The sequence below is a fragment of the Diabrotica undecimpunctata genome, chromosome 9 (genome assembly GCF_040954645.1).
Source record: "Diabrotica undecimpunctata isolate CICGRU chromosome 9, icDiaUnde3, whole genome shotgun sequence".
Taxonomy (NCBI): domain Eukaryota; kingdom Metazoa; phylum Arthropoda; class Insecta; order Coleoptera; family Chrysomelidae; genus Diabrotica; species Diabrotica undecimpunctata.
The window spans coordinates 77,479,202-77,494,459 of record NC_092811.1 but is presented as its reverse complement, the minus strand read 5'-3'; the positions used below and the strand labels follow the sequence as shown (position 1 = coordinate 77,494,459).

At 35.5% G+C, this 15,258-nt stretch overlaps 1 protein-coding gene across 1 annotated transcript in view; it reads left to right on the top strand.

Moving 5' to 3' along the window:
• LOC140449703 (proton-coupled amino acid transporter-like protein acs) overlaps window positions 1-15,258 on the top strand; it is a 131,814-nt gene that overhangs the window by 25,137 nt on the left and 91,419 nt on the right. The window contains exon 4 of the mRNA XM_072543002.1: window positions 601-722. Coding sequence (XP_072399103.1) covers window positions 601-722 — 122 coding nt within the window. The remainder of the gene's footprint in view (window positions 1-600; window positions 723-15,258) is intronic.

Below are 15,258 nucleotides of genomic sequence, written 5' to 3'. Positions count from 1 at the left end.
CTTTTCTTTCAATTCAAAATATAATTGAGAATGGCCAATATTTATGATTTAACAACTCAAACAAGAAAAAAAAGACGTTCACGTAACGTAAACAAAACAAACATTCAACAAGCGTAGTGCAGCCAATAAACAACAGGGCCAACCCAAATTTTCAGCAGTGTTAAAATGATAAAGTAAATATCCCCAGTTTTAACTACAATCGAAATGAATGAGAATCGCTAGCGATTGCGACTGTCATGGCGTAGTCGCTTTTAAATTTCGACATCGAAATGAAATAGAATCAGGGCCCTGATCATCTCTGAATCTCACTACATGTATAATCTAACAAGATATCTATGAGAGTCATGCATATTCAGCTCAGCACGGTGCTATCGTTTCGAGGTGTGAAATTCCATAAACAAAGGAACTTGTTTATGGAATTAAACAAGGGAAACCATCTACATATATGTTTATATACAATTCTGCGTTGACATCACAAAAAGGGTTATTAGTTATTAGTATTGATTCTTTTCCCCCGCTTAGATAAAAAAATCTGATATAATGTATTCAATAGTATTTCAATCATCAATTTTTATTGTATTAAAAATATAATTATTTTAGGTAAGATCCCAATATATATTATGTAAAAGGAAGAGAGTAGGACTCCTAACATACCCGGAATCTATGCAGTATGCTTGTGAAGTGGGGCCTAAGTTGTTACAGAGATTTGTTCCTTATGCAGGGTAAATAAATATACATTTTGAATCAGTTTATTACATTAATTTGGTATAACCACATATTGGTATTCTTTTCAGCATTTATTATTTTTGAAGAATCGTGTACTGTTTAGGGTTAACCGTACTGTAAATAAAAAGTATCTGACTTATCAAAAGTCTTTTTAGCAAATTACTAAAACAATATTATTAATATAAAATTTACCAACACAAAAAACTTTTGCAAAAAGTGTTGTGTTTTTTTTTGCAGAGAAGGGTTAGTGTGTGTTTAGACTTAAATGGATAACATTTAAAAAAAATTTAATATTACATAAAGTTTAATATAATTCTGTCGTTTAAAGGAATATTTTCATTTTTTTTTTGTTTTTTTGTATCTCTGATTTATAACATTCGTAATAAATTAATCAAGTAATAAATAAAATAAAATTTATTGTATATACTCACAATATAAAACATATACATATAAAAATGGGAAGTACTAAGCATATTTTAATACCTTCCACTAGATAAACAATGTATTTTAAAAACAGAGGTTGACACACTATTTCAAATGATGTTTTATTATTTTTTTCCATTTATTGCATTTGTTATATTTTAACTTTCTAAAATTACCAATTTATGCTTAAAATTAAACAAAAATAATAAGATACTGAACTATAGTCCCATAATATATTGAAGAGTCCAATATATCGTATAGTCCAATAATATTTACTTTCAAAAACGAAATTTGACACCGTGAAATGTTGAAGAATTCCAGAATTTTAGCGGCGTTGTTATTTCATTATTTTTTTTGGATTGAATTATTTTGCGAGAAATTAATTCAACCGTGATAACTACGTAGGTATCTTTGTCATTCCTTTAATGTCTCACTTCTCCAGATTTAAACGTTGTGTGATGGATTCGACCGTTATTTGATGAAAGTTTTATCATTTTTCAAGTAATAAAAAACTAAAAACTTTTGTTAAAAACAAAACATTTACATTTGTTTTGACCTTTCGATTTCCAAACCGGAAATTAAAAAAAAAATTACACATTAAGAAATTAGATTAAAATGTATTTTTATTAATTGGCGCATTGTGACAACCAATTTGATATACACATATATACTACAAACACAACTATTTGGGTATGCAGCAGAAGATAGGACAAAGAAATACTCTTTTTAGTGTACCAAGCTTTCGCAAATCTTTATTTGCATCATCAGGGTGCTACATAAACAAAATTAGTACAAATTACAGAATAAAAAGAGACTTTCATTTTTCAAGTAAAAGCAACCATTAATAAAAAAACAGATACCAACAATTTAAGCAACATATACTCATTATTGTTAACTTTAGATAACCACAAACCTACTAATAAAGGCAATTCATCGTCAACAATATAAGTTTATATCAAAATAAGTATTTTTGCCTCTTATTTTTTAGAAAATTCAGCGTCTATTGGGTATACTATTACCTTTACATTGTTACCATTTAAGATCTAACGTTCTGATGTTATAAGTTGGTAGTAATAATTATTTCACAACCAATTCTTTTGTTTCTGATAAGAATATTTATAACCAAAATTTTATATTATGAATACATGTTTTTCAACATAATTTTATCTAAATGTTTATGTATATGTGTTTTTAAGTATTTTTAAGAGAGTTCGGCCCTGATAGCGATCAAATCTACAACTCTACGACAAATTTAAGTGCATTAGCATTGTTTAAATAGGACTAGTTAGACAATTCTTATGGAACAAACGTTTGACTTTTACTCTGCCGTCATGTAGCGGCCTCTAGTCATAAATTTAAAAAACTATTAACAGAAACTTAATTCTCGGCAGGATTCTATTCGAGTATATTTTTACCTGTCTCATGACTAAGGCAAACCTGTACACGGATGCCAGATTGTGAAGAAAATATAAGACTTTAATAAAATGCTTATTGTTATTATCGTTGTATGCGTCTAGTGAAAGATAACTTGACTATTTCGAGCGAATATTTCAAATTGTTTTTATACTTTGAGACTTGCTAAATCTAAATCGGTTAGTAATCTATTTAAATAAAGTAGGTAAATGCTGACTTTTTTTAATTTTTATTAGTTTATCAGATATTTATTTTGGTTATATGATTTGCTAGAAAAGGATTAAATATTTAATTGAAATACACTCGATTGCTATCGTCTTAGAACACTCATGCGGAGGTTTATTTTTTAGTCAAGACTTAAGTTTTATCATTGTTTAAAAAAGAAAATCTTTTTAAACAATGGTTTTATGTATGTTTTGAGAAAATTAAATTTTCAATCTTTTAATCTTTAAAATGACGTTTGAAAATATAGTAAATTTATGGGTATGGTTTTTTGATAATGGTTTTGAAACAAATAAACACATCGATATGCCACAACAAGAGGCAACACATATTTAGGGACAAATTAATCTATGTGTTGGGATAAAAGGAATAATAATTAACAACACTTTAATAAATAGTATCCTTTATTTTATTTATTTATGTATTTTATAATATAAACACCAGTTTTGTATTTCTGTTTACATAAATGAGAAGTTTAAATGAATGAGCTGTTCATTAATGAAATAATTTTAAATTACAAAGTTATAAAGATACAATTAGTGATAAAAATTGATTGTAACATTGTTTTCATGAACTAAAATAAGCAATGTATGTAGTGCGAAACACTATTGGCACCGTGGATGGTTGTTTTGCTATCGAATACGTATGAAACACGCGTGGTGTCGTTAACAAACCTTCCTCTTCTACCTCACTATATTTTTTTGGTTTGCATTTAGATAGTTTTGGTCAAAATGCTTACTGCATAGAAATTTTTTTTTTAAATCGGGTAGCTCCAGACTTTCCAATGCAGCATTACCTATGTTAGGAATTTATTAATTGTTATGTCTTTAATTTATAATGTCTTTACTAATTTATTATATTGTTCCTACTTTAATTTATTAAAAGGCACGATAATTTATATAAGTTTATTTATCACTAAATATACAATAATTTATTAGTAGGCGAGCGTAACAATAATAATATCGCGAGCGCGAATCTTCTTTATTAACTGTCCCTTCCAAATAAAGTTCCGTTATTATATACCAGTGCCGTTATCTCGAATAGTCTAAAACCTTCGATGGCGAAACGGTAAAAGCAAACTGGATTTCCCTCATATCGGTTCTGGAAGGTCGCTCAGGTAAATCGAGGCCTCTCGTAAACTCTACAACATATTAGATTAAAAACATGTTTTAAAGGTTAAAACTATGACTCATATTTTTACGTAACATTGCCCCCCTCTCAAAAGATGGTTCCTCCTGGAACCTTGTTGGGACTAGAACTGGAACGGTATGCTGGTATCGGCAACTGGACCCTCTTTTACAACTTCCAGTTGTATAAAAATGACAAGGGACGGTTTTCTCTCCGCACCAGTAACTATGCGGATTGCAACAGACTAACACCTGGACTTCGGTGTCTTTAAAGATCTCCTCCACCATATTTCGGATAACCCTCCAATCTAATTGGCGGCACTCCAACTTTGGCATGGCTAACTTTTGCACGTCGGACTCTAGTACGTGCCCTCTCAATTGAAGTAAGGCTTCCCATACATCTCGGTAGGTAGGTTGGTCACGGGCAGTGTCTTTTGTTACCAGGTAGAAAAGGTAACGTGATGCATCTTGGAGTTTCAAGGTTTTACCGGGAGCTGGCACTTGGCATTGAAGTTCTGCAACTCGACCAAACTTCCTTCGAAAGACGGATGCCAACCCTGGTGCGTCTTTGATACTGGCCGGGATGGTAAGGGCCAGCGAGTAGTCATCGGGGAGCTCGAGTAGATCTTGCTTTTCTTCAGTGGTAACACCATGTCTCGCTTTACCGGTACCTCCATAGGCACCCATGAATTCCTCAAACGTGAGGTCAGACACATCGTGGATTTGGTTTACTTCCACTTCTTCATCTACGTTGTGGTCACCTTCGAAAGACGCCAACCGGTTATGGTGTACTATCATCGGCTTTCCCCTCGGAATCTTGCTTATTCGGTAGATGACATCGTTGATCTTCTCCATAATGAGGTATGGACCTTCCCAAAACTGCTGCAATTTGGGAGAACAACCTTTTCGCTTCTTGGGATTATACAGCCATACTTTGTCGTTCTTCTTAAAGCAACCCTTTTCGGCTTGTGTATCGTACCGTTTCTTCATTCTGTCGCTAGCGATCTGAAGGTGGGAACGGACCAACTCATGTACATCGTCCATTCTTCTTCGTAATTCGATCACATAATCTTCACCTGCTACATCTTCTCCAGGTTTACATCCAAACTCGAGATCACAAGGTAGTCGCATTTCGCGTCCGAATAGGACTCTGGCTGGTGTCTGGCCTGTTGATTCATTAACAGCAGATCTGTAGGCCATTGTGAAGAACGGAAGGTATTGGTCCCAGTCTCGCTGATGATCGGACACCATCTTTGTCAAATACTTGCCAACTGTCCTATTCATTCGTTCTACCATACCATCCGATTGCGGATGATACGCGGTAGTTCTTGTTTTCTTCATGCCTAGTCTATCACATATTCCTTGGAATAGATCGCTTTCGAAGTTCCTGCCTTGGTCACTATGTATCTCCAAAGGCACTCCAAATCGGCTGATATATTCTTGGATCAACTTATCTGCAACGGTGGCGGCCTTCTGGTCGGGAAGTGCGTAAATCTCGACCCACTTAGTAAAGTAATCCATTACTACCAGCATGTACTTGCCTCCATTTTCACTTTCTGGAAATGGCCCAGCGATGTCCAAAGCTATTCTTTCAAACGGGCTTCCAACATTATATTGTCTCATAGGAGCTCTCCTTTTTCGGTGAGGCCCGTTACTCGTAGCACAAATAGTACATTTCTTACACCAGTCTTTTACGTCGTCGGAACTGTTCATCCAATAAAACCGTTCCCGAATTCGCTGAAGGGTTTTTCTTACACCAAAATGCCCTCCCGATGGACTGTCGTGTAACTGACGAAGTACTTCGGCTATTCTGCTCTTTGGGATCACCAACTGTCTTCTCTTCTCTGAACCGTCATCATTTTCCAGGACTCGTTTGAGCAAGCCATCTTCGATGATAAATGAGTCCCACTGGGCCCAATACGTCTTAACTACTGAGCATAGGTTTGATATTTCCTGCCAAGGTGGTCGACGGTTTTCCTCTTTCCATTTTCGGATTTTCTGTATAACTGGATCTCTCTCTTGTTCTTCCCTGATTTTAGTAGGCGTCCAGTCGTCGTTGACAATCGTCGTTCTTAGCACTGCTGCTTCCTTGGATTCCGTTTTGTTGCAGTGGGAACACTCTGCTGGGCATGGCCTTCTGGAAAGAGAATCAGCGTTTCTGTGGCTAACTCCGGCCCGGTGCTCAATCTTAAAATCGTATTCTTGGAGTCGTTCGATCCACCTGGCTATCTGACCCTCTGGATTCTTGAACTGCATCAACCACTTAAGAGCGGCATGGTCGGTTCGGATTAGAAACTTTCTGCCATAGAGGTATTGATAGAAGTGCTCTACTGATTTAACTACTGCTAGAAGTTCTCTTCTCGTGACGCAATAATTCCGCTCAGGTTTTGAAAGAACTTTACTAAAATATCCGAGGACTCGTTCCTGTCCTCCTTGAATCTGAGACAGCACTCCTCCAATTCCCACATTACTTGCATCCGTATCTAAGATGAACTCTCCTTCTGGCAGTGGATACCCTAAAATTGGTGCTGTTATTAAATGCTTTTTCAACGTTTCAAAGGCATTTTGGCAGTCTATATCCCAGCGGTATTCTCTTGCTTCCTCTGTAAGTCGCGTTAATGGCTTAGCGATATCTGCAAACTTCTTAATAAACCTCCGGTAGTAAGTACATAGTCCAAGAAAACTTCTCACTTGATGTTTGTCAGTTGGTTTTGGCCATTCCTTAATGGAATCGATTTTTCCCTTATCCACGGCCACTCCTTCTTTACTGACTATATGACCCAGATAATTGACTTTACCTTGAAATAGCTGGCACTTCTTGGGGTTTAGCATCAATTGGGCAGCTTTAAGTCGATTAAAAACGTTTTCTAAATTCCTCAAATGATCTTCGAATGTCTCCCCCAAGACGATTATGTCATCTAAATAAACCAGGCATGTTTTCCAAGATAACCCTCTCAACACATTTTCCATAAGCCTCTCAAATGTCGCAGGAGCATTACAGAGTCCAAATGGCATAACGTTGAATTGCCACAATCCAGATCCTGTGGTGAAGGCTGTCTTTTCTTTATCTACTGGGTCCATTTCTACCTGCCAGTATCCAGACTTCAAATCCAAAGTAGAAAACAATTTACTTCCAGCCAATGTGTCCAATGTGTCATCGATCCGAGGCAGAGGATAACTATCTTTCTTGGTAACGTTGTTCAACAAACGGTAATCCACACAGAACCTCGTCGTTCCGTCTTTCTTCTTAACCAGGACCACCGGAGAGACCCATGGACTCGTAGAAGGTTCTATCACCCCGTCTTTCTTCATTTCCTGAACAATCGTTTCAGCTTCCTCTCTCTTCGCCTGTGGTAATCGTCGAGCTGTTTGACGAATTGGCTTAGCATTACCAGTATCAATTTTATGCTTAACAACGGTAGTTCTTCCCGTCTTTCCTCCTTTCGGTACGAAAATATCACGATACTGCCGAAGAAATTCCCTTAATTTCCTTTTCTCCATCTGATTTAGAGACTGTCCTGCAACTGCAACCATTTGGTCGAATTTGTCGTTGGAATTATCAGATGTTGTCGCCTGACGAATTATGGATGTCACAGGTACACAAGTTCCTACTTTTGTCTCTTTCTTTATGGTCACTGGGTAGTCGTTGACATTGATAAGTCTCACAGGAATTTCTTTAGCCGAAATCACCAATTCCTTTCCAATTATGATTCCACGGCCAACCTCATCGTCGTGGTTCCAAGGCTCCATCATAACAGGTCTCCCTTCGTCTACAATTCCCTGTAGTCGCGCTACTATGATCGTTTCGCTTCTCGCAGGCACGACTGTATCTTCTGTAATGGCTGCTTGCACAGTGTTGTCATTATGTGGATGGAGAAATACCTCCTCGTTGCCAACTTTGATTACCTTATTCTTAAAATCCAATTGGAATCCATGCATATTCATTACGTCCATTCCTAATATAACATCCTCTTCGATGTCAGCAACTATAACAGTATGGACAAACTTTTCTGCCCCAATTCCCAATTGTACCTGGATTTCTCCATGAATGTTGGCATTTTCACCTGTAGCGGTCCGAAGTCGTAACCTCGTTGGTAACAGTTTCTTTCGGCTGTTTATAACTGTCGGGCGTATAATGGTTCTGGTCGCTCCGGTATCCACCAACAACGTATGCTTTTTACCATTTATGTCTCCATCTACATATACACTATCTTCACGACATTTCAAAGAAGCTATTAGTATGAGAGGGTCTTTGGAAAAGTTCTGGGTCGAAGCTGCCCCCCTAAGGCTGACCCGTTCTAGTTTTCCTGATGGTGAGTTTCTTGATTTGCGTCGTACCTAGGGTGCTTACAGGAGCTTCGTACGTGTCCTATTTCGCCACAATTCCAGCATCTGATGGTCTTCGTTTTCTTGTATGTCATGCTTTTTATCATATTAACGAGCTGGTCAAGTTTATCTTCATCTTCTTCCTCTTTTACAGTCCTAACTTTACTGTAACCGCCAGAGGCCTGCGTAGCTGACTCATATTCGAGTGCGGCGGATAAGACATCAACCAGCGTCTTGTGACGAGCTAATCGTAGTGTTCTCTGCATTTCATGATCACGAAGACCATCAATAAACGTTTGAACGGCCAACTTTTCCATCATGTCTTCGGGAGCTGTTGGATAAGCATATCGTACTAATCTGGCAATATCTACTTCATATTCTTGAAGAGCCTCATCTTTCTTCTGTCTACGATTTTTAAGCTGCGACTGATATACATGCTCCAAATGTTCGTGGCCATATCGCATATTTAACCTCTTCTTCAGTTGTTCGAAATCATCGGTCTCCTCTACGGCTATGGTCTGAAGCACATCTAAGGCATCTCCTCGAAGAGCGATAGTCAGGTTTACAGCCTTTTCTTTTTCAGACCATCCATTCGCTCTTGCAGCTGATTCGAACTGTTTCATGTAGTTGTTCCATGACGATTTTCCGTCGAAAGTTGGGACTTTGACATGCACAGAACTTCCACTTCCTTCAAATTTCGGCCGTGTTTCCAACTTACATTTCGTCTCGTCTTCTTTTATCTCTGCTGTAATTGGATTGTTTCCTCTCTCTGCTGTCCCTGTTTCCTCCAGCTTCTTTTCCATCTCTTTCATCTTTTCTTCGAAGGCCGACATATCGGCAGCAACTTGGTTTTTTAACGAAGATATTCTATCGTCGAGGGCAGACATCTCAGAAGTGACTTTAGAGATTTCCGAAGAGATGTTAGCAGAAACTTTGCTTTCCAGGGACGAAATCTCGTTAGAAACTTTGTTTTCTAATGACGCGATGTCACCAGAAACTTTGGCTACATCAGAAGAAACTTTCGAAATATCGTCAGAAACTTTGTTCTCTAATGATGCGATGTCACCAGAAACTTTCGAAATCGACGAGAGGACAGCATCTTCAAATATATAAGTCTCTGGATCTAGTCCTTCTTCTAGCAAAGCGTTCTTTAGTCGTTGGACTAACTCAGCCTTTTTTCCGGTAGAAGCTAATTCTCTGTCTTCAAGATGTCTTCTTAAATTAGTCACTGTCAGCTCATAAATCGTAGCCATTTTCACAATTTATTTTATATCCCACTTCTGACACCACTGTTAGGAATTTATTAATTGTTATGTCTTTAATTTATAATGTCTTTACTAATTTATTATATTGTTCCTACTTTAATTTATTAAAAGGCACGATAATTTATATAAGTTTATTTATCACTAAATATACAATAATTTATTAGTAGGCGAGCGTAACAATAATAATATCGCGAGCGCGAATCTTCTTTATTAACTGTCCCTTCCAAATAAAGTTCCGTTATTATATACCAGTGCCGTTATCTCGAATAGTCTAAAACCTTCGATGGCGAAACGGTAAAAGCAAACTGGATTTCCCTCATATCGGTTCTGGAAGGTCGCTCAGGTAAATCGAGGCCTCTCGTAAACTCTACAACATATTAGATTAAAAACATGTTTTAAAGGTTAAAACTATGACTCATATTTTTACGTAACACCTACAACAATATTATTATTAACACAACTGAAAAAAAAGCAATTTTCTGCACAATAAAGTAAAAAAACAATTTAAGTTCTGTATTCAAAATATAAATAACTTGGCAGTTATGCCAACATATATATATATATATATATATATATATATATATATATATATATATATATATATATATATATATATATATATATATATATATATATATATATATATATATATATATATATATATATATAAGAGTAAGAAAAAAGAAATTTTTTAGATAGGAAAAAAAAGATTCCATAGACTACCAAAAACAAATTTTTTTTGGTAGTATGGGTATGGGTATGGGATCTAGTCTTTCACCCATTCTAAGTAGCTATATCAAGGATGATGTTATCAGTGATTGTATCAACAATTGTACTTTTTTCATTCCTTTTTTTAAAGATATGTAGATGATTTAGTTTTGGCACTTCCTAAACACAAAATTATTGAAATAGTCAACATTTTTAAGTATCATAATCAACATATACAATTTACAGTTGAGGAAGAGGTAGACAATTCTCTAGTTCCTTAGAGTAGGTTTCAAATCCAGTGCTTTATACAGGTTGGTGAATTGTTTGCAGTTGGTAAGTTTGGTATGGTTGATTCATAGTTGTAATAGTCGATGCTTCTCTTCTAGTTATGAAGTCTAGGGAGAGATGACCAATAAAAGATTGAAGTTTATGAAAAGTCGTTTTGCTCTTTTGCTCTAAGTTTTGTCAAGTATCCTCTACCGACTTTTTGAAAACGAATTTCGAGATTCGTTAGCTAGTTGAATTGGAGTGACTTCAGTCACCCCATGGTTGGTAGCTTCTTTAGCAAAATGATCTGCTGTTTTATTACCAGTAATTCCGGTGTGAGAAGGCAGCCATATGAGAGAGACTGTTACATCGTAAGCAGAGAGATTTTGGTATATGTCATGAATGTTTTGAACTAATAGGTGCTCAGTGAAAATTGTATTGACTAAATGGATATATGAAAGAAAATCTGAACAAATGGCAATATGTCTGTTTTGATGTGAGATACATTTAAAAGCCAACACAATACTATATAGTTCACCTGTGCAAACGTTGCATATTAAGGGTAACCGAGATGATCTTACAAGTTCATGTTTAGTGGTTACTGCACAACCAATACCAGTGGTAGTTTTAAAAGCATCTGTATAGAGAATTAAATTCTAAAAATGCTTTCTTTATAAGAAGGTTAGAAAATTCAAGTTTGTTAAAAATAGTGAGTGAGGTATATATTGAAGGGATATCTTTAGCCCAGAGGGGAAGTAAAGGTAGAGGAAATAAACTAGTCAGAAAAAGGTCAATATTTTTAAGTAGTGGACAAATTAATTGAGGTATAGGTTTTATGATAAGGTGTTGGTTATTGTTAGTGGAAAAAAAAACGGCATTGTGGCAATTAGGGAATGAACAAGATTAAATGGATTTGCAGATGTTGATGCAGCATACGAAAGTAGAAGTGATTATCGTCTTAGGGTAGGAGAAAGTTCATTAGACTAAAGCGAAAAGCGCTCAGACCTAGAAGTAGTTTTATTGGCAACCCATTGAAGATGACTGAGGGTTTTAACAATGTTCAACCTTTTAAAACAATTGATTTTAAGTTCAGAGATTTGATTTTTTCAATTTAATCTGGAGTCAAACATAAAACCGAGAATTTTACAATAATTAACACCAGAAAGTAGAGAATTGTTAAATAAAATTTGGGGTAAGGGAGTGGAAATCCCTATGGAAAATTTTATTAATTTGGTTTTGCTCTCAGAGAGTAATAATCCTAGTTCGTTAAATCTATCTTGAAGTAGATTTACTACACTTTGTATAAGTTTATATGAGGATGGGACAGATTTAAGATGGCAGTAAATGATTAGGTCATCAGCGTATTGAACATATTTGATGGGAGGCAAATTTCGTTGATGGCAAGAATGAATAAAGTTAAACTTAATGCAGATTCTAAAGGGACACCTTAATTTTGAGGAAGAGATCGAAAAGTTTACCCTTGGCAAGGACTTTAAAGATTCTTTCAATTAGATATTTTTTTACAAATGAGAAAATATTACCATTTAAATTATAGTGGGAGTTTTTGTCAATGATTGCTTTTCTGGAGATTGAATAAAATGCCCCTTCAACGTTAAATATAGTTGCTACGACATCTTGTTGATTATAGATTGCTTAAGAAATGTGTGTTTGAAAAATAAAAAAGTTATCAATAGTAGACCGATTACGTCGGAAGCCGGATTGAGCGTCGGGAATAATATTATACTGTTTAACGAACCACGTGAGTATTTCATTGATCATTGTTTCAAGAAGTTTGCAGGTAATACAAGTAAGAGAAATCAGACGAAAGATATTGGAGTTATAGAGGGCTGGTCAGGTTTTTTAATTGGAATGATTATAGAATTGCGCCAAACACCTGGGAATTTTTGTGTGTTCTAGATAAGGTTATAAATTTCGAGAAGTTTGGAGAGAGATGTATTAGAGAGATTTTTTAAAAATATATAAGGGATATCATCGGGATCATCAGCAGATTTTGTACATGAAAACAAGGTAAATTTTAGTTTATTTAGGGCAAACAAGCCGTTCATAAACTTGACATCGTGTGGAGTTGACGAGATGGTGGAGAAAGATTGAGCGCGTAAAGAACTGGGAGTAAAAGCCATATTACTTTTATTGAATCTGTCTTCAACCCCATTAGCGAGTGTGTCAGAAATGAATTGACTGTCAGAGATAACTGTGTTGTTGAAGAAGATGATAGGAGAAATAGTTAGGATATAGGAATGAAGGATGACTAAATTCATAGGATGAAGGTTAGTTTTATTGCCTTGGATTTGTGAAACAGTTTTTTTATAAATGAGAGTGGAGTTATCATATCCACTGGTAACTTTAACATCCTAATATATAAGACTAAATAATGTAAACTAAATTGTAACATATAACTTTTATCGGGTTTTTACCCAGATATTTAGTGGCTCAAAAAATGTACACCTAGACACTGATGATGGAATATGGATTCCGAAAACAATTTGTCTTCATGACATAGCCCGTTTGGGTTTTTTAATTTATGTACCTTTTATAAAGAATTTTAACAAATTTTTTTTTTGTAATGATCTTTCTTTTATCTTAGTATAGATTAGGGCAAGACCTTTCATTAACGATTGTCAGCGGTATGTCAGTGGTAAATTTACTGGCTTCATTTAGAGGTTCGTTGGTGCCTAAGGAATTTTCGAGAAATTTTTCAAGATAATTCTAGAAAACCCTAATTTTTGTGTTTTTATAGGATTTGAGTGCAGCTTTTAGTTCGAAATAGTTTATAAGAAAGTTCGGATGATTGGTATCTTGTTGTGAAACTGAGGATGAATAATGAAAGGGCGAAGGAAGAAAAGAGTATATATGGTTAGGTCCAGATTTGTTGCAAAACTTTTATTTTAAATTTTCTGCCAGAATCTTGGCTGTCTCTTAATTGTCAAGGATAACCTTTCGATTAAAAAAGAGATTGGATATTTTAAGGTTATTTTTTGTTAACATTTTTTTTTCCAAACTGGACTTGGACTAGTATTTGATGTACATAAAGTTTTCTTACTTAATTAAATATCGTGTCTAAATTTGGCAAAAGATGAAGTAAAAATATACAGAGAGCAGAAAAAATGAATAAATGCGAGAGAAAGAGAGAAATTCTATTCATCATGTATGCTGTGATTAGATTTGACATCAGAAGATTTATCAGAGGATGCACTTATATATACTCTTGTAAGTCGGAGATAGGCTGTTCTTTTAACTTTTTTAAGATTCTAGTGATACGGTTTTTTAGTGATCTTTTCCTTGTACCTATGTAGAGCTGCAATAAGTCCTTTTGAATACTATCTATGTTGGAGGATTTTTAAGCTTCTTGTAGTGGGGTGATACATACAAAAGAGTTCTCAAGAAATGTAATAAGTTGCGTGGAATTGAGTGTAAAATTAGTCGGATTATCTTTGTAAATCATTTCTATAGCGGAAATATAATAAGGTTTCATCGAGTAATCCAATCAAAGATTAGATTTGGACATTTTTTGGCTGGTTTCAGTGGCATTGAAAATGTCGAAGGAGGAAAAGAACTTAATAGCGCAAGAATACCGGATGAAGATAGATGGTAGGAGTATCATGAGGACTGTCATTGAAGTGTCCCCTTTTTTGTCCTACTGCCAACATGGGCTTTGAATTAGTACGACGAGAGATGGATAAATCCATAATGGCAGCCAGGATGGATATGCAGTTAACAGAGATGGACTCAATTTCCGAAGATAGAAATTCTTTTGATGAAGTTAAGGATTCAGGATTAAGGACTCCTTAGAGTCAGCTGAAAATGAAGAAGAGGAATTAGTCGGATTATCTTTGTAAATCATTTCTATAGCGGAAATATAATAAGGTTTCATCGAGTAATCCAATCAAAGATTAGATTTGGACATTTTTTGGCTGGTTTCAGTGGCATTGAAAATGTCGAAGGAGGAAAAGAACTTAATAGCGCAAGAATACCGGATGAAGATAGATGGTAGGAGTATCATGAGGACTGTCATTGAAGTGTCCCCTTTTTTGTCCTACTGCCAACATGGGCTTTGAATTAGTACGACGAGAGATGGATAAATCCATAATGGCAGCCAGGATGGATATGCAGTTAACAGAGATGGACTCAATTTCCGAAGATAGAAATTCTTTTGATGAAGTTAAGGATTCAGGATTAAGGACTCCTTAGAGTCAGCTGAAAATGAAGAAGAGGGAGGAGCATTAGCTGCAATGAGTGTGTGATCTGGTCAACTGGAGACTTTGCAATCAGACTCCACGGTACGACCCGTAAGCTTACAAAGAAAACACTATAGTCTGTCAGAGAATAAAAATATTTTAAAGGATGTATTTTCATGGTTAATTAACAGAGAAGATTGCACTTCGAAGTTCACCTTGTCAGCTATTTCAAATGTTACCCTAGGAAAACTCATGGTATATGCCTATTGATCATCTGATGTTCCGTATTTTTTAGGGACTGCTCGATTAGGAATGCGGGATGGAAGGAGATACGTTTGAAATAAGGATTCTTTTGGTCGCAGAAAGAAGCCTGCAGATAAAGATGACGGTGGAATTAATTATGACGTTCGGTGTATTAGTTGATCAACGATGTCGGTAGAAGTGAGGAAAATGCAGATTCGATTATTCGAAATGCGAGATGTAAAAGTAATATTTTTTGGATAAACTATTTCACCAATTTCTTTAATATATTTAAATAAAACAGTATTCAAAATGGAGTGCATGACAATAACTTGTTCCCTTTTA